Source organism: Corythoichthys intestinalis, chromosome 1, assembly GCF_030265065.1.
Source record: "Corythoichthys intestinalis isolate RoL2023-P3 chromosome 1, ASM3026506v1, whole genome shotgun sequence".
NCBI lineage: Eukaryota > Metazoa > Chordata > Actinopteri > Syngnathiformes > Syngnathidae > Corythoichthys > Corythoichthys intestinalis.
In genome coordinates this window covers 18,368,717-18,389,120 of record NC_080395.1, presented here as the reverse complement: position 1 = coordinate 18,389,120, position 20,404 = coordinate 18,368,717, and the positions used below count along the sequence as shown (strand labels likewise).

General features: G+C 38.1%; 1 protein-coding gene across 5 annotated transcripts in view; it reads left to right on the top strand.

The window, feature by feature from the left end:
* ntrk3b (neurotrophic tyrosine kinase, receptor, type 3b) overlaps positions 1-20,404 on the top strand; it is a 663,222-nt gene that overhangs the window by 401,570 nt on the left and 241,248 nt on the right. For all 5 annotated transcript variants that reach the window (XM_057850063.1, XM_057850090.1, XM_057850072.1 and 2 more), the window contains 2 exons: positions 15,380-15,435; positions 18,751-18,853. In XM_057850063.1, coding sequence (XP_057706046.1) covers positions 15,380-15,435; positions 18,751-18,853 — 159 coding nt within the window. The remainder of the gene's footprint in view (positions 1-15,379; positions 15,436-18,750; positions 18,854-20,404) is intronic.

Sequence of the window (20,404 nt, the reverse complement as noted above, 5' to 3'; positions counted from 1 at the left end):
TTTCAGTCGATTACTCGATTACTAAAATATTCGATAGCTGCAGCCCTAAACAAGATTCAAAACAATTCTTACTTTTTCTTTTGGTGGTATGTCTATATTGTTCTCAGCATTATAGTGAGTTCCAGCAGAGTAGATTGATAAATGTCACTTATCACTGGAGTGAAGTATTTTGAAAAAAGCTCAATGATGCACATTGATAAGACGCTACGACAGAGCATTAGGGCCAAATAAATGACTTTTTAAAAAGGACTACAGGATTGAAGTCATACTATTTCTACGAGAAAAAAAAAAAAGTCATTATTACGTAGGGGTAATATAGCTGTGAGCTCCTGGCACACTTGTACCTTAGCTGAAAGCTTCGACGAAGCATTAGTATAAATTCCCTATTGATTACAATTTGATGCAGTTGAAGCAAAATAATAAGGATTTGCTTATTCATAAAACCGATTATAAAGCACTCAATGATTTCAATATTGTTGATTTTAACGGAGGCGGCAGCGCGCTACGTAAAGGACGTAGATGCTTATTCAGTTACATTAGCCCCTAATACTACATCGTACGACACACATTAGGGCAACTTCAATGAAAAAAAAGTTGTTAGATCCGCCAGCGTGTTGTCTCCTGTCGTCCTCCAAAATTATAACTGAGTGACACTGATGGCGCTTCAGGTGTTCATTCATGCTGCCGTGGTATACAAGCTCGGCATTGCAAAGACAACACACGACAGTGACACCCTCCTTTGTTTCCTTAAAATAAATCCATGCTTTGGCCACTCTGGTCTGCTTTTTGGGCTTTGTGCCGCTTTCCCCGTTTGCATCCCGAATGTCCGCCATTCTCAACTTTCCACGCATATATATATATATATATATATTTTTTTTTTTTTCTCTTCTTTAACCATCGACTAGATGTTTTGCTCATCGATGCATTTATGTCATCGACTACGTCGACAAAGTTGACTAAACGGGATGGCTCTAATATATACAGCGTATATACAGTATATGTATATATTTTTTATTTTATTTACAAACATGTTTTTGATGACTTAGTGTTGTGTGATTAAAATGGGATAAATGATGAATTCTTCCCAACACATAAACACCCATACACACACAATCACATGAATATAGACCCACACGTACATAATCCTACTCTCACCTGATCTACCTCATAGAAAGCCCTGTAAACACTTCTTTTTTTCATATGTGCAATATCTTGGTGCAGTATAAATCTCAAGGTATGCTTGCACGAATGATGTAACCCTATTGGTTGTTCCGTTTGCATCTATTTATTTATTTATTACTTATCGTAATTTTTGGAGTATAAGGTGCACCTGACTGAGCTGCCACCCACCAAATTTGACACGAAAACATTTGTTCATAGATTAGCTGCACTGGCGTATAAGCCGCAGCTGTCCTCACTGTATTATGGGATATTTACACCAAAAGAATATTAACCGGTAACACTTTCTTTGTCAGCAGTATCATAAGGCTGTCCAAATGAACCACCATGAAGCTTTGAACCAATTGGCAGTAAAAATCTCAAAGTGGCTTGCAAAAATAAAAGTATAGTATCGAGGTAGTCCTATGTTCAGGCAGTGAAAATAATTGAAGTGAAGTAACAGCAGTTGACAGTGAAGGCATTGAACATTGCACGTAAATAAGAATTGCACATATAATATATGTGAATAGAAGTAGCAGAAGTTAACAGTGAGAGATTGAATATTGCACATTAATATTGCACGTCAATAAGTATTGCACATAGAATATATGTGAATAGAAGTAGCAGAAGTTGACAGTGAGGCATTGAATATTGCACTTAGTAAGTATTGCACATTGTATATTACATGTAAATTGGGTGATGTGGTGTTACATATGGCTGTTCAGGGTGGAGATGGCTTGAGCAAAGAAACTTCCTCAGTCTGTTTTTTCTAGCTTTTAAACACCTATAGCGTCTCCCAGAAGGGAGCAGTTCAAACAGCCGGGAACCTGGATGTGAGCTGTCCTTGAGAATGTTTAGAGCTCTGCTGAGGCATCGAGAGGAGTAGATGTCCATCAGGGAGCTTCAAGAAGCTTCATTTGGCCATCACTGCTCCCTTGGGAGAGATAGTCAACCTCTGCTAACACCTGCTGTCAACACTGTTGTCGCAGAACTTGCCTCCTAGCATGCATCGCAGCGCTACAGATTCATGTTCTGTGCTAATTATCTATTTCTTTACTTGACATTTGGCGCCATAAGACTGGCATAAGACCACTATACTTATGACATGACACTGCCATGAGCATTAATGAAAGCTTCTGATAGAGGTCATTTTGTTCCATCTGGCAAATTTTCCCACTTTTGAATGGATCTGAATGGAGTTAGTGACATAATTAGCCGATGACACTTAATTACATATGTCACAGGCATTGATTAATGCCCATGATAGTGTCATGTCATAATTCCGACGGTCTTATGGGAGTCCTATCTTACCTTTTAACCCAAACAAATCAATAAATAAGCCACACTGAACTATAAGCAGCAGGATTCAAAACGAGGAAAAAAGTAGCGGATTATAGTCTGAAAATGACGGTACTTTTTTATTGGCATTGTTTATTTTACATTATTTCAGTTACACTTTATATATTTTTTGTTATTTTTACGTTTCTTTTAACTGTGTGGCCATCCGGAAGCAAGCAATGACATTTCCTTGCCATAAATCTCACTTGTGTTTTTTTTTTTTTTTTTTTTTTTTTTTTTTTTTTGTGTGCAATGACAATAAAAAGAAATCTGAATCTGAAATCAAGATTAATCAATTACAAAGTCGCCAATTACATTTGTTTTTAACCGAGCCCTAATTATTATATTTGATCTGTATTTTAACTTATAAATAAGAAAAAAATAATTTAAATATAATTTAATTAAAAGTTAATGTAAAACTAAAAAATAAAATGACCAAGTAACACTCTAAAGTTTGCTTTCATAGTATTTACCTCATTGCCAAGGATAGACATCCAATTATTCTAAACTGGGCAGACTGGCTGTAAACATTTCATTGCCATTGACGGTGTTAGACGTCCAATCCATTTGGACTGGGAGGGTAGGCAGAGATCATTCGTTGGCAGCCCTCCCAGTGAAAATATTGCCGTGAATCATAGCCAATGAGTTAAATGAGCGCCTTATTATGGGTTCATGTTTTGATATCAGTCAGAGGAATAACAAACACATATTATTATAAATGTGGCGTGCATGGTGCATGTCGCTGCCTGCTGTGTCTGCTGACAGCATAAACAAAGTGGGCAGCTCTGATCTCTCACCTTCATGGTGGTACTCCTCTATCTCCATACCAGGCCGTTCTTTCTCATCAGATGCACATTATTATGCCACATTAAAGTTTGTGGTGAATGAGGTGTTTCGGTAATGACCCCTCTTCAGTTACCCTCAGCTGAACAGCGACCAATGAAAATGTGTTTAATTGCATATTTATGACTAGAATGCATTTTTATTCTGGGCTTCTCAGTCTGTTCCATTTGTATTTTTTGTGTATTGTTTTTATTACTTAGCTGTAAAACCAGTTTTTACTTTCTGTTGAACATATTAGCTTCATATCTAATTGTTTTTGTTAGGAAATTAGCTTCATTGCTATTGTTTTCTCCTAAAAATCCATTACGTCGTTTCCCTGAGATGATATTTTCATCGCCGCTTTTTATTTCTGTAAGACAATATTCTCTATTCATGCTACATTTTGCTTTTTGTGAAACTTACATTGTGTTCACTCATAAAACATGTTTTCAGTCTTACAACTACTCATTTCCTTAGAAAAAAAAAAATCATCTTTATTCTCATAATACATTTACCCTCTGTAGAATTTTCCTTTTTGTACTATTTTCTACTTTTCTCTTTTTACCGTTTTTTTGTTTTTGTTTTTAATTCTCTTAAATGAACAGAAGATAATAACACGCAATTTATGATGTATAACGTATAAGTACAATTCAAATTATGCAGTGTTGTTGTTGGCAGCCCTTTAAATCTTAGTCTTTTGGATGATAATATATACAGTGGTGTGAAACCATATCTGAATCTTTTGGAATTTCTCACATTTCTGCATAAAATCACCATCAAATGTGAGCGTATCTTTGTCAAAGTCACACAGATGGGAAAAAAAGTGTCTGCTTTAACTAAAACCACTCAAACATTTATAGATTTTCATCTTTTAATGGGGAGTGTATGCAAACAATGACAGAAGGGGCAAAAAGAAGTAAACCATCACATTTAATATGTTGTGCCCCACAAAACAGCAATAACTTCAACCAGACGCTTCCTGTAGCTGCAGACCAGTCTGGCACAGCAATCAGGACTAATCTTGGGCCATTCTTCTCTACAAAACTGCTGTAGCTCAGTCAGATTCCTGGGATGTCTGGCATGAATCGCTTTATTTAGCTCATGCCATAGCATCTCAATGGGGTTAAAGTCTGGATTTTGATTTGGGCACTCCAGAATGTGTATTTTGTTCTTCTGAAACCATTCTGAAGTTGATTTACTTTTGTGTTTTGGATCATTGTCTTGTTGCAGCATCCATCCTCTTTTTAGCTTCAGCTTTCTGACAGGCAGCCTCAGGTTTTCCTGCAAACCATCCTGATAAACTTTTGAATTCATTCTTCCATTATTGATTGCAAGTTGTCCAGGCTCTGAGGCACCAAAACAGCCCCAAATAATGATGCTCTCTCCACCATGCTTCATGGTGTGGATGAAGTGTTGGTGGATGGAGGATGTTGGTGATCTGTTCCATTTTACCTCCACACATGACGTTGTGTATTACTCTCAAACAATTCAACTTTAGTTTCAACAATCCACAAAATATTTTGCCAAAACTTCTGTGGCGTGTCCAAGTGCCTTTTTGCGAACATTAAATGAGCAACAATGTTTTTTTTTATTTTTATTTTATTTATTTATTTTTTTTAAAAAGCAGTAACTTCTTCAGAGGAGTCCTCCCATGAACACCATTCTTGGCCATAGTTTTGCATATAGCTGTTGTGTGCACAGAGATATCGGACTGTTCCAGTGATTTCTGTAAGTCTTTAGCAGACACTCTAGGGCAGGGTTCACTAAATCTGGACCTCAATGCCATCAATCCTGTCATGTTTTCAACGTCTCTCTCCCCTAACACACCTGAATCAAATGATTATGTCATCAGCAACCTCTCCAGAAACCTGAAAATGATCCTGATTATTTGATTCAGGTGTGTTGGAGGAAGGAAACATGGAAAACACGACAGGAAAAGTGGCTCCGAGGTCCGGATTTAGTGAACCCTGCTCTAGGGTTCTTTCCTACCACTCTGAGTATTTTGCGCTGAACTCTTTGTGTCATCTTTGGTGGACGGCCACTCCTTGGGAGAGAAGCAACAGTGCCAAACTTTCTCCATTTGTAGATAACTTCTCCGACTGTCGATTGATGAACATCCAGACTTTTTGTGTCGGTTTTATATCCTTTCCCAGCTTTATACAAATCAACAATCCTTGATCGCAGGTCTTCAGACAGCTCTTTTGACTGAGCCATTACGCACATCAGACAATGCTTGTCATCAAGACAATTCTTACCAGGTGTGTGTTTTATAGTGGGCACGGCAACTTTAAACGGTGATCAGTGATTGGGCACACACCTGACTGAAATTGTTTGGTTAAAAATTGATTTCAATTGGTCTTTAAGTCTCCCTCGGCAGAGGGTTAACGTATTTTCCCCCTTCTATCATTGTTTGCATGCTATACTCATTAAATTATAAAACCTATAAATAAATGTTTGGGTGATTTTAGTTAAAGCAGACACTTTTTTTTTTTTACATCTGTGTGATGTTGACAAAGATCAGATCACATTGGATGCTGATTTTATGCAGAAATGTGAGAAATTCCAAAAGGTTCAGATATGTTTTCATACCACTGTATTAATCAGAGCCAAATTTTAATCATTTCAAAATGTGTTTGTCTTCATCTAGTTTTCGTCAACAAAGTCTCAGTCAAATTTCGTCTAGTTTTTCGTCTCATTCTTGTCTTGTCAGAACAGCAAAGGAATATATAATTATTCATGATTATATAAAAATATATTTAAGGTTGTTCCGATCATGTTTTTTTGCTCCCGATCGTTTTAGTTTGAGTATCTGCCGATCCTGGTATTTCCCAATCCGATTGTTTTTTGTTTTTTTTTCGCTCCCGATTCAATTCCAATCATTCCCGATAATTTTTCCCGATCATATACATTTTGGGAATGCATTAAGAAAAACATGAATAAAACTCGGACGAATATATACATTCAATATACAGTACATTAGTACTGTATTTGTTTATTATGACAATAAATCCTCAAGATGGCATTTACATTAAAATTCTTTCTGTGAGAGGGATCCACGGATAGAAAGACTTGTAATTCTTAAAGGATAAATGTGACTTTGTATATTGTGACTAAATATTGCCCTCTAGTGTCTTTGTTGAGCTTTCAGTAAATGATATTGTCGCCATGTTTCCTGATACACCAGACTCACCGCTGTTCCAGCTATTGAGTCTGGCCACCATTCAGCGGATACAATTTCCAGGGCGGAGCAAGCTACAGCAAACAGACAGCGGAGTGGACCAATCAGCGACGGGCAGACGTGACGTTAGTAAAATGACGAGGGCAGGACGAGGGGACTTGCGCACGGAAGTAAACATACAAAGGGAGCGGAGTTTATTCAACATGGCTAGCGCGAGACAGACTGTTGTCAATGACTCGTGTCGATGTGTTTTTGGTAATTTAAAACTGATTTTACCGTGGATTGGAACATATTCTCGGCTCTCCCGTTCACCATCTGTGTTGTTGTGGAGACGACTTTCGACGCGCAAGAGTGACGTTGCTCGTTAAGACATGTCACGCAAATAAACTAATCTGATTTGTTGATTGATTTTGTACCTGCTCGAGAGGCCGTTAATGGGCTGGTTCCCAGACTTTTCTCTCAGTGTTTGAAAAAATACAGGGAGAACAGTCTGGCCGTGCCAGGCAAGTAGCCATGCCCAAATGCATGATGGGAAGTGCAACCATGACTGCGTAGTGCTACCAATTGATATATCTTCTCTGCGTTGGGAAATAATATAGGGTGTTAAGAAAAAGATTAATTACTACCTTGCTTCCCCACATTGCTTCCCATGATATTTCTAATCGTAGGGAGAGGGATAGTAAGGCTTTAGCCAATTAATAAAAGGCTCCAAAGGCTGCCAAAATTCACTTTACTCATTTTACGCTGCCTTTTAGCTCTCTATATAGGTAAAACGGCGTCACTACAGATTGAGCTCTCAATGTGTGAGTGGGTCGTGCAGCGCATGCATTAATTGCGTTAAATATTTTAACGTGATACGTTTTTTTAAAAAATCATTACCGCCATTATCGGGATAAATTTGATAACCCTACCTTAAGCCTAAATTAAAGACGCTGGATGAGTGTAACATATTATGTCTGTAACGTTAAATACAATTAGAAAACGATTTAATTAAAAAATATATGTATATTAAAAAAAAGGCATGTCCGATATTTTTTTGCCGATTCCGATACTTTGAAAATGATGTGATCGGACCTGATCGATGCCGATCGATCGGGACATCTCTAAATATATTCCTTAAATAACTTGTTTTAATCTCTTGAAACTAAAAGTTGTTTTCAATTCGCCACCCCAACCCCAAAGAAATCATGTTTTTAAAAAAATTAAATAAGATTTTTCCATAAAGTTTAATCTGCTACATAAACATCAACTACAAGAGGAGTGAATTTTCTCAGTTAGTGATGTTTAATCCCAGAAGAGTTGATACAGAGCACTGAGACTCTGCCGCCCACTCGTTTGTTCATCATTTACATCATATTTGTTCCATTCTTATCGTTATACAACCAAACAATGACTCTGCACTTTTCACATGTGTAACACAATGGTCTTAACTAGTTTCATCTGGTTTGGCCAAGTTTGGGGTGAAATAGATAGGAAGATCAATAGCCTAGCAGTGTTGATCAGTGTAGATGAGTAGTTCTTAACCTTGCTAAAGGTACCTAACCCCACGAGTTTCACATGTTCATTCACCGAACCCCTCAAATTTGAACGATACAGTGGGGCAAATAAGTATCTAGTCAACCACTAATTGTACAAGTTCTCCCACTTGAAAATATTAGAGAGGCCTGTAATTGTCAACATGGGTAAACCTCAACCATGAGAGACAGAATGTGTTGGGGGGGCAGAAAATCACATTGTCTGAATTTTAAATAGTTTATTTGCAAATAATGGTGAAAAATCAGTATTTGGTCAATACCAAAAGTTCATCTCAATACTTTGTTATGTACCCTTTGTTGGCAATAACGGAGGCCAAACGTTTTCTGTAACTCTTCACAAGCTTTTCACACACTGTTACTGGTATTTTCGCCCATTCCTCCATGCAGATCCTCTAGAGCAGTGATGTTTTGGGGCTGTCGTTGGGCAACAAGGACTTTCAACTCCCTCCACAGGTTTTCTATGGGGTTGAGATCTGGAGACTGGCTAGGCCACTCCAGGACCTTCAAATGCTTCTTACGAAGCCACTCCTTTGTTCCCCTGGCTGTATGTTTGGGATCATTGTCATGCTATAAGACCCAGCCATGTCTCATCTTCAATGCCCTTGCTGATGGAAGACTTTCACTCAAAATCGAAACAAGGCCCCATTATTTCTTTCCTTTACACAGATCAGTCGTCCTGGTCCCTTTGCAGAAAAACAGCCCCCAAGCAGGATGTTTCCACCCCCATGCTTCACAGTGGGTATGGTGTTCTTCGGATGCAATTCAGTATTCTTTCTCCTCCAATCACGAGAACCTGTGTTTCTACCAAAAAGTTCTATTTTGGTTTCATCTGACCATAACACATTCTCCCATTCCTCTTCTGGATCATCCAATTGCTCTCTAGCGAACCGCAGACGGGCCTGGACGTGTACTGGCTTCAGCAGGGGGACACGTCTGGCAGTGCAGGATTTGAGTCCCTGGCGGCGCATTGTGTTACTGATAGCAGCCTTTGTTACTGTGGTCCCAGTTCTCTGTAGGTCATTTACTAGGTCCCCCCGTGTGGTTCTGTGATTTTTGCTCACCGTTCTTGTTATCATTTTGACGCCACGGGGTGAGATCTTGCATGGAGTCCCAGATCGAGAGAGATTATCAATGGTCTTGTGTGTCTTCCATTTTCTAATAATTGCTCCCACAATTGATTTCTTTACACCAAGCGTTTTACCTATCGATTCAGATTCAGTCTTCCCAGCCTGGTGCAGGTCTACAATTTTGTCTCTGGTGTCCTTCGACAGCTCTTTGGTCTTGGCCATAGTGGAGTTTGGAGTGTGACTGACTGAGGTGGTGGACAGGTGTCTTTTATACCGATAATGAGTTAAAACAGGTGCCATTAATACAGGTAAAGAGTGGAGCCTGGACAGCCAGAAATCTTGCTTATATGTAGGTGACCGAATACTTATTTTCCACTCTAATTTGGAAATAAATGATTTAAAAATCAAACAATCTTATTTTCTGTCTTGTTTTCCACATTCTATCTCTCATGGTTGGGGTTTACCCATGTTGATAATTACAGGCCTCTCTAATCTTTTCAAGTAGGAGAACTTGCACAATTGGTGGTTGATTAAATACTTATTTGCCCCACTGTACATAAACTATTTTTTTTCCCATTACACAACTCCATTTCTCTGAAATGTTTTTTTCCCCCTTTGTTATATCTTGCTTCATATTTCGGAAGAGTTCTCGTCAAGTTGTTCAAGAATATAAGGCATAATATCAAGATGATGAAGATTTTAAAAAATGATCAGGCTGTCGTGATGCAGTGTATTCCAGATATTGGCAGCCAGGTTAGCGCCCGGCCATTAATTTAAGCACAAATGAGTGTGCGATGCGCTGGCTGCAGGCCCTGGAGTTCCCCCCTTGCAGCGCTTGACTTCATTCCACCTTTGTCACAGCTTTACACGTGGCTGCTGTTTGAGCTCATCATGCTACTTTGGGAGATCACCACAGAGGCCCGTTTGTTCATAACACACAGTGCCAGTTTGGCACTGCGTGTGTACTATTTAACAAAGCAAGTAGAAATAAGACATGGCAAAAGAGAGTTGTCTCCGGTGTCATATACTAGTACCCTTATCAATATGATGATCCCTCTTCACTGCTGTCAATAGTAACCAATACCTTCTATTACCGTATTGGCCCGAATATCAGACGGCCCTGATTATAAGACAACCCCCTCTTTTTCAAGACTCAAGTTTGAAAAAAGACTTTATGAACACCAAATTAATTTTTCTACAGAAAATAGTTACAGTACATCTAAAACAAATTATTATAACAAATTTGAGAGAAAAAGCATGTTATTTTGCCTCATTCAAATCTTAATATCTGAACATTTAAATATGTAAACTAAAGTGCAATCACATTTGTAAATGAATGGCTTCTGGTTTTTGAAATGTAAATAAATTAATCTATTGTGATAAAACAACAAAATTGCAACAACTGCATTAACCATCAAAGTGAAGTCTAACTGTAACTGTAGTCTCGATACAAATCTGAATAAGGAAAAACATTGCAATAAAAAAATGCAAACTGGTTAAACTTGAGAGAAGCTGAGATCTGTCATGACAGAACATCGCTTTAATGATATCTGGCGCCATCTAGCGTCGTGAATGGGGAGAGTAGCTGAGATCTGTCATGACAGAACATTGCTTCAATGATATCTGGCGTCATCTAGCGTCGTGAATGGGTATAATGTCTAGACCGCGAATATTAAAACGACCCCCTCTTTTTCAATCTTATTTCAATGCAAAAAACACCATCTTATATTTGGGCCAATACGGTACTATGAAATGCAACAAGTACTCCAAATACTCATTCAACTTCTGATGCTGCTGCCACTTTTAATTTTACAATGCACAACTATTTACTGTTGATACTATATACTTTACTATTTATATTACTATGCCCATCATTACTGATGCAAATTTTTATTTCCACTATTAGTGCTGCTACTATTCATACTGCTGTTACTAATAGGCGGAGTTTGACTTTTGGGGCAGAGGGGGCAAAACATGTTGATGACCCCGAAACGCAGTGTCAACAATATAATTACCGTTATTTTCAGATTATAAACCGCTATGTTTTTCCTTCATTTTGAATCCTGTGTTTTATAATCCAGTGTGGCTTATTTGTTGAATAAATTGGGTAAATATGTAGCACTTTATTTGACAGTTGCATCATAAGGCTGTCAAAAGACCATCATAATTAAGACATGGCACTATCATGGGCATTACTGAATGCTTATGACAGATGTCATTGTCATCTGGCAAATTATGTCACTAACTCCATTTATGTCCAGCTCAAATCTTTTACATCCATTCAAAAGTGAGATAATTTGTTGGATAACACTAAATGACATCTGTCATAAGCATTTATTAATGCTCATGACAGTATCATGTCATAATTATGATTGTCCCATGACATTCATATGACACCACTGTCAAATAAAGTGTTACCAAATACCATAACAAGCAATTCATGAAACAACTGGAACAGTAACTGAAGAAATAATTAGCACAGAACATGTATTTTAATAGTTTTTTTCCTCTGTAGCACTGCAATGCATGCTAGGAGGCACGTTGGACAACAACTGTGTTGACAGGAGGTGGAAGCAGAGGTTGACGGTCTCCTCCAAGGGAGCAGTGGTTGCCAAATGTTGCTTCTTGAAGCAATGGCGCTTTGCAGCCAATTGGTGTAAAGCTTCATGGTCATTCATTTTTTCTTATGACAGTCGTATGATGCCGCTGTCAAATATAGTGTTACCAGTTAATATCTTTTGGTGTAAATATCCCATAACACAGTGAGGACTGATGCGGTTTATAGTCCAATGTGGCTTATCTATGAACAAATGCCGTTTTCGTGTCAAATTTGTTGGGTGGCGGCTTACAGTCAAGTGCGCCTTATAGTGCGCAAAATTACGGTAACTTACAAGAATATTCATAATAATAAGTTGAATCATCATTCTTGTGTGCGCTCCCGTAGCCAGGGGATACAATTTTTGATGTGGGTATCTACATTGGAAAGACACCGGCTGTGACTCTGTTGTACAATTAGCATCTTTAGTGGGGCAAATTGAAACTCTGCTCACCATTTTGACGGTGGTCTCTGGCATTTCAACATTTTCAATCCTCGGTTCTTGCTCAGTAGTTGTTGTCGCTTTTGAAAGCTCAGGTTTGAAAAAACGACGTATATTCACCTTGCCTCTTCGGTACTGGGGTGGTTTTGGCTAAGCAAAGCAAATGACCATCTAAGGTGCTTGCCACATGGTCTGTTCGAAAAATAATTTGACCCATTATAAAAAATACCTTTTTTGTCCATTTCATTCATTTTTGTTATTTGTTTTATTGCTTTACAACTTATACAGCCACATTTTTACTGGAAAACTCATTTTAAAATCATATATAGGAAAGTCAATTACATGCAATGACACTTTTTGGCCACCAGGGCGGGACTGGCCCCTAGGGCCCCCTTAAACTCCATGTATGGCAGCCATAACGATTAAATTAATGTACAAATATTTTAGCTAAAAATAGGGTATAAAGTGTAGACCTACTGCTGCTTCTAAGAAGTACAGTATTTACTACATTGGTACCTCAAGAAATTTACCCGTTCTGGAGTGGCTTACGTATCATGATTTTCTCGTATAATGAATTGTGTTTTACATGTGAATCGTCTAATTCATTCAAAGCGCTACTAAAACACCCAATTAAATTTGCTGTCATGTCTTGAGATTGCCGGTCATTATTTGTAAGACTTTGTCACCCCCTATTGATTCAGATTCAGAATATTTATTGTCATTGTTAAAAAAAAAAGCACAACGAAACTTTGTTTGGAGCATCCATCCAGCTCATACAGCTAAGTTGGTAAAGTGCAAAGTGCAACCCCATAAAATAAATACCCATCAGTACCAAGTGTAAACATTGACACAGTTTTGGACATATGTACAGCAAAAATTCAACAGCAGCATGAGGTCATGTCAGTGCTAAAGTGCAGAGCAAAAATATACCAGTTGAAAACAGGCAAAAATCAGTGCAAAACCCAGATAAGTTAATCAAGTACAGCCTACTGGTTGTCAACCAATGAGTAAGTGTCAGGGAGGAGGAAATAGTGGATAGTGACATACTGCAACTATTGGCGCTTAAGTGTAACTAGTTTGTTAGGTTCCAGCTCATTCTACAAACGTTATCACATGACTACTCTATCTCTTAGCTTGTCTTTTAGCACTGCATGTTTTCTAAATGCTTACTAGCCGTTGCTTGCTATTTCATATTACTGTTTATGCCTTGATAAAGCATCGCTATAAGTGAGTTTTAAATAAGTTATATTCTTTTGTTTAATATACATGAGCATTATGTGTGTGGTGCGTAGTTTTTGTTAATATTTATAGTCAAACGTACTTACATTGTTGCATTTTTACAAGCGGGAATTCGCTATTACAGTATGTTTTATCTATCTTTTAACCCTTAAATACCTGCAAAATGAAGCCATTATCAGAGAATCCCAAAATTTGAAAAGTAAGGTCCTAATGAAACCTTTTTTTCAAATTTGTAAAAAAAATAGTCATGTGTAATAAGCACTCATATCTATAACCCTTGCTAAATCCATTTTTTTTTTCTCATGGAACCTGCAGATGCATGTGTTGACTTGCATTCATCATATTTTTTTTCCAAAAGGAAATGACAAAATTCTTAATTAGTCTCAAAATCATGAACTTTTAGTTGTATCAAATGTGATACATTTGGCAACAAAGGGATAATTAATAAATTTTTGGCAACATGACATAAAGAAAGCATCAAAAAACTAATAAATAAATTATTAAAATAAATTATTTGTGTACTGAAGCTTTCGTATCTCGAGGTACTACTGCACTGTATTTCTATCATTACCAGGGGTGAAAGTGGCTCGAATTTCATGCCGTAACTCCCCGACGTGAAAGTCGAAACGGAGCCAGAAATTTCATTCATTTATTTTCATTTTTTTGGGGGGGTGGGGGGATCAAACCTCCTAAACTTACTGAAATGCAAAGAAAACTGTTTTGGCACAGTTATTTCTATAACACATACAAAAACTAATTTTCATTCAAAATTGTATTTTTTCAATGATTTGCAAAATAAAAGTTAACAAAAACAGCAATAACCCCAACCTCCAACTCCGAATTTTTATTTTCCCCCATTTCTTCACATATTAAATGTGAAATCTCAATTTTAACTACTTAAGAACATAGGATGTATATTAAAATTGAAGTTAATGTAAACATTTACTTTTTAAAAAAAAAAAAAATTTAACAGTAAAGATATAAGCGACATACATTCAGAATAATAAGTACAAATGACTTATATTATACAGAGTGAAATGGAATATATTTTGAAGATCGCGCAAACATTGACTTTTTTAAATCATAAGGAAATGAATAGGTAGCCTAACATAAATGAACAACTATAAGTCCAAAGTGCACATTAGCAGCCAAGATGTTCTGAACCTCCCCATCAGAGCAAATAAAACTAAATATGATAAATAAGCCTCCTCAAATCTTTCGTTGCGCTGAAAGATTTGATCCATTTTATGTTGCATTGCCCTTTTTTTGTCTCATCAATTCAACAACCTTTTTTTTTTTTTTTTTTTTTGCTGTTCCAGAAAACATGCACATTTGAACCAATCAGAGCTACCGGTAACTCTCTGCTGATCACACGTCAGTATGTCAGCCAATTGAACGGATAAATGAGTCCAGGCGTTTTGCCCTGCTACGTGCATTCGCATAATGACGTGACTCATCATCGTCACTCAGATAACTGCAGCAGCTGGGTTGGGGAAACCTCCATGCTGTCCGTGGAATAAAATAAATATCGGTGGAAACGGATTACGCTTAACAAGCACTTTATTATGATTGTTAATACTTGTTCATGTAATTCTGATGTTATTAGATTGTTTTCTTCTCGGAGATGAAATGCATGTGTGGCAGCTTAACTTTTTTCAGAATCAAAGCACCGTGTACCAGAACAGCATTCTGGCCCTGAATCTTATACCGGAACTGCGATCCTGACCGTTCCGGCCCACTTTCATCCCTGATCATTACCCTTCCTCCATCCATACCACTGTTTCTTTAATTGCTTCACCAAAAAAGCAAGACATTTTTTCTACAGGGTTACTATAGTGTTGAATGAAACAAAAAAGATTCTATTCTGCAGCGCTTGTTTATGCTTGTACTAGTATATGTTCTTTTTTAAATATTGGTGGTGTTCTTGTAGCCCCCTGCATGCTGCAATCTAATCTCACTAGAAACAATAATCTTAACACTTCTCCATGTGTTCATATTTTGCAGCCCCCTCTGCGCCAACAGACTCTGATTCAGGCCGCCCAGACGAAGACACGTTCGGGGTGAGTTTGTTTTTTGTTTTTAAAGACAACCATAGCTTTTAATTTAGTCGTGCACCCCGTGCTCTTCAAAAACATCACAAAACATTACTTTTAGAGGAAAACATTTCAAACAACTTCTTAGAATTTTTTGCAAATCCATTACGACTAATACCAAGAAATGGCAATCTTGTTGGCTGTAAAAAATATATTAAAATATTCTTTTAGCATATTACATTTTTATGCTACAAAAAGCACAAATTGCTACATTACGCCCCTCGACCTTACTCTCTTTTGAATTTCTCTTGGTTTGTTTGGCCGTGAAACATAACGTGTCACCTTGGCAACTGAGTGGCAGTCAGAGAGATTAAAAAAAAAAAAAAATCACTTAAATGTAATATGTTTTTGCTCATTTGCTCGTCTCATCTGAAAATGTGAAAATTACATGGAAAAAAATATATCTCTTGATATAATATAGCTGAGACAACAACAAAAAACAAACAAGGGATCTTTTTATAAGAGCATAGTTTGAATTAATAGATGTAATACAAAATTGAGTTCATTCAATCAATTTAATGCGGAAATGATGGAATAAAATGACGGAACACTAATAAACATAGGAATGAATACAATGTATGATTATATAAATTAATAATAAAATAATAATAATTATAAATATACAAATAAAATCCAACAGCATGCAGGGTGAGAGAAAAGCGCTTGAGGGGACGAAGAATAAATATGACCATAGACTTCATAATGTAATTCATGGGACATGGGGCCGATAAATATTGGCATTGTTGGCGAGGCCGTCGAAGCTGACAGTGGAATCACAAAGAGCTTTTTTCGTTGAAAATTCTTGTGAATAAATGCTTAAATCCCTGAATTATTTATAGATACAGTGGGGTAAATAAGTATTTACTTAACCACTATTTGTGCAAGCTCTCCCACTTGAAAATATTAGAGAGGCCTTTAATTGTCAACCATGAGAGACAGAATGTGGAAAAAATGATTTTTGAAGAATTTATTTGCAAATCATGGTGGAAAATAAGTACTTGGTCAATACCAAAAATTCATCTCAATACTTTATGTACCCTTTGTTGGCAATAACGGAGGCCAAACGTTTTCTGAAACTCTTCAGAAGCTTTTCACACACTGTTGCTGGTATTTTAGCCCATTCCTCCATGCAGATCTCCTCTAAAGCAGTGCTGTTTTGGGGCTGTTGTTGGGCTTTCAACTCCCTCCACAGATTTTCTATTGGGTTGAGATCTGGAGACTGGCTAGGCCACTCCAGGACCTTCAAATGCTTTTTATGAAGCCACTCCTTTGTTGCCCTGGCTGTGTGTTTGGGATCATTGTCATGCTGAAAGACCCAGCCATGTCTCATCTTCAATGCACTTGCTGATGGAAGGAGATTTTCACTCAAAATCTCTCGACACATGGCCCCATTCATTCTTTCTTTTACACAGATCAGTCGTCCTGGTACCTTTGCAGAAAAACAGCCCCAAAGCATGATGTTTCCACCCCCATGCTTCACAGAGGGTATGGTGTTCTTGGGATGCTATTCAGTATTCTTTCTCCTCCAAATACGAGAACCTGTGTTTCTACCAAAAAGTTCTATTTTGGTTTCATCTGATCTCAACACATTCTCCCAGTCCTCTTCTGGATCATCCAAATGCTCTTTAGCGAACCGCAGACTGGCGTGGACGTGTACTGGCTTCAGCAGGGGGACACGTCTGGCAATGCAGGATTTGAGTCCCTGGCGGCGCATTGTGTTACTGATAGTAGCCTTTGTTACTGTGGTCCCAGCTCTCTGTAGGTCATTCACTAGGTCCCCCCGTGTGGTTCTGGGATTTTTGCTCACCGTTCTTGTTATCATTGTGACGCCACGGTGTGAGATCTTGCATGGAGCCCCAGAACGAGGGAGATTATCAGTGGTCTTGTATGTTTTCCATTTTCTAATAATTGCTCTAACAGTTGATTTCTTTACACCAAACGTTTTACCTATTGCAGAATCAGTCTTCCCAGCCTGGTGCAGGTCTACAATTTTGTCTCTGGTGTCCTTCAACAGCTCTTTGGTCTCGGCCATAGTGTAGTTTTGAGTGTGACTGACTGAGATTGTGGACAGGTGTCTTTTATACCGATAATGAGTTAAAACAGGTGCGATTAATACAGGTGACGAGTGGAGCCTCGTTAGACCTCGTTGGAAGAAGTTAGACCTCTTTGAAAGCCAGAAATCTTGCTTGTTTGTAGGTGACCAAATACTTATTCTCCACTGTAATTTGGAAATAAATTCTTTAAAAATCAAACAATGTGATTTTCTGTTTTTTTTTTTCCACATTCTGTCTCTCATGGTTGAGGTTTACCCATGTTGACAATTACAGGCTTCTCTAATCTTTTCAAGTCGGAGAACTTGCACAATTGGTGGTTGACTAAATACTTATTTGCCTCACTGTATGGACGTAAAACAGTCTCGATTCTTGGTTAAAAGCAAAATAAACCGTGCACGTAGCATTTATTTTACGTAAATATGTCGAATGTGCGACTCGTCTTTAAGTTCACTGTGGCGCCGCCTTACCACAACAAAGAGCTTTTTTATGTTGAAATTCTCGTGAATAAATGCTTAAATCCCTGAATTATTTTTAGATATGGACGTAAAACAGTTTCGATTCTTGGTTAAAAGCAGAAATAAAAAAACTAAGAGGTAGCATTTATTTTACGTAAATATGTCGAGTGTGCGGCTCGTCTTTAAGTTCACTGTGGTGCCGCCTTACCACAACAAAGAGCTTTATAGGTTGAAATTCTCGAGAATAAATGCTAAAATCCCTGAATTCTTTATATATATATAGACGTCAAACGGTCTCGATTCTTAGGTTGAAAGCAAAAAAACCCAAAAAAAAACGTGCAGGTATCATTTTTTTAACGTAAATATTGCGAACTATGATGCCAATGCCTTAGCGGTTAATTTCTCCATTTTTTTCAAAATGCATGGTACGAAAAATGTAATAAATACCTTCAATCCTCGAACAAATCACTCCTGAGACAATCCTTCCTGTTTGTATGTGGTACAGCTTTCGTACTTTTTGAACCGAAATCCACCGTTAGTTCTCTGCGTGCGAGTGTTTGTGAATAGCTCTTGATGTGGGCGGCCCCCTGCTTGAAGGAGTTGCGCAGTGCATGGCCGACCTGACCCGTCAATAATGATGATGTCTATGATATGACTAATATTAATTCATCTGGAGGCTATAAAAATTTTGAATCATATCTCAAGGCGACAGTGTACAGTATATTATAAAATATAAATCTTAACATGAGTGCATCTTTCTTTCATTGGTACAGGTCTCTATCGCTGTGGGCCTGGCAGGCTTCGCCTGTGTCCTTCTCCTCGTCCTTTTCGTGCTCATCAACAAATATGGACGGCGCTCCAAATTTGGCATGAAAGGTATGTAATTATCATGTTTTAAAGGGACGGTCATGGCTCGTGCTAATGATCCACAGTGCACTCTCGACTAATTTGGGGACTGGAATTCATGCTAAATAGCTTGGGAACGTCAGCCGCTATAGTTTTGTAAAAATGTGCAAGTTATCTAACAAGCTTACTTACATTGTTTTAACAATATGCAATGTCGCCTCAGAGTAAAAGGCTTTCTTCCTTTCTGTGCACGTTCATGTGACATAGAGTAGCATTAGCCGCACACTACCCATAATGAGCTACTTTGGTGGATTAGTTCATTACTTACCTCGCTAAGAAACTCTGGGGCTGTAATTATTTAGGAGATGGCAATTATCACGTTGGCCCAGAGCTGGCTCCAATCAAGGATGAGTCCTGATGGCTAATGAGGCATCACGGCAGACAAGCTTGTATGCAAAGGCATAAGCCGCATGCTACTTGGTGGACGGAAAATGAATTCAAGTGCATGGAAGAATTCTGAGAAATGCTAAAACATTTGCTTTATCTCCATGGAAAGAATTTTGTTGTTAGCCTCTTCTAAGCTAGTAAGAACATTCGCTTCTTGAAAGGTAGCTGTCAAATTAGTGTGGCTGGATAGATCGCGGGTCTAATTCGGGGTTGTTCTGCCTGACAGGCACGTTGTAGCTCATTCATACCATAAATACAGAATTACATTTTTTTTCATATTGGCACCGTAAAACCCGAAGTTCGTGGACCAGGGTCACTTTTATGTCCGCAGTCACATTAGTTTATTCGGCCCCTCCCAATCAAAATGGATTAAATGAAGTGACCCAAAAATTCCTCGAAACAAAAGAAAATTACCTGAAATCAACAGGAAGTTACCTGGAAATTTAAAAAAAACTACAGGAAATGACATTGGGATACCTCAAAATCTACAAGAAGTGACACGCAAGTACCTTAAAATTACAAAGAGGCGACGCCAAATGAACTCTTTTGCTTCAATTGAAAACAATAGACATCCAATACACTTAGGGGCAGTTTACATGGCGACTCTGCGACACCAAGACGCAATGACTGTGTTGCGGAATGACCTCACCTTTATATGGTGTCGGCGAAGATGAAAGGCGAACGCGCAAACCATTGAATGCAGGCTCCAAAGTGGGAAAATTCGATTGCGAGGCCTTGCTCCGCATCCGTATCAATGGAAAGCTCCTGTGCCGATAACGTCAACACTCCCACACGTCACAATGGGCGTGAGCAGCGTTGCTACTAAACCGTAAAAATAGCAAAAATAATCGGAACGTCGGCTTTGATTTACTGTCTTTAAAATATTTGTAATTTAAATGTGTTGAATGTTTATATTTTTGTTTCTTTTGGAGCGAAACAAAAATTCCATTGCTTGAGTGGGCGGGCATGTTGTCTTCCGGGCTGAGGAGGTTGTTGGGGTCAAAGTGCATCATTGGCTGTCACATTGTAAATTTGCACTGCCCCCTAGGGCGTGGCATGAATATTACACCGTTTTCATGCATAATTGCGACATTGTTCGAATGGAGATGGAGCCATATTAATGCAAATTTGTAA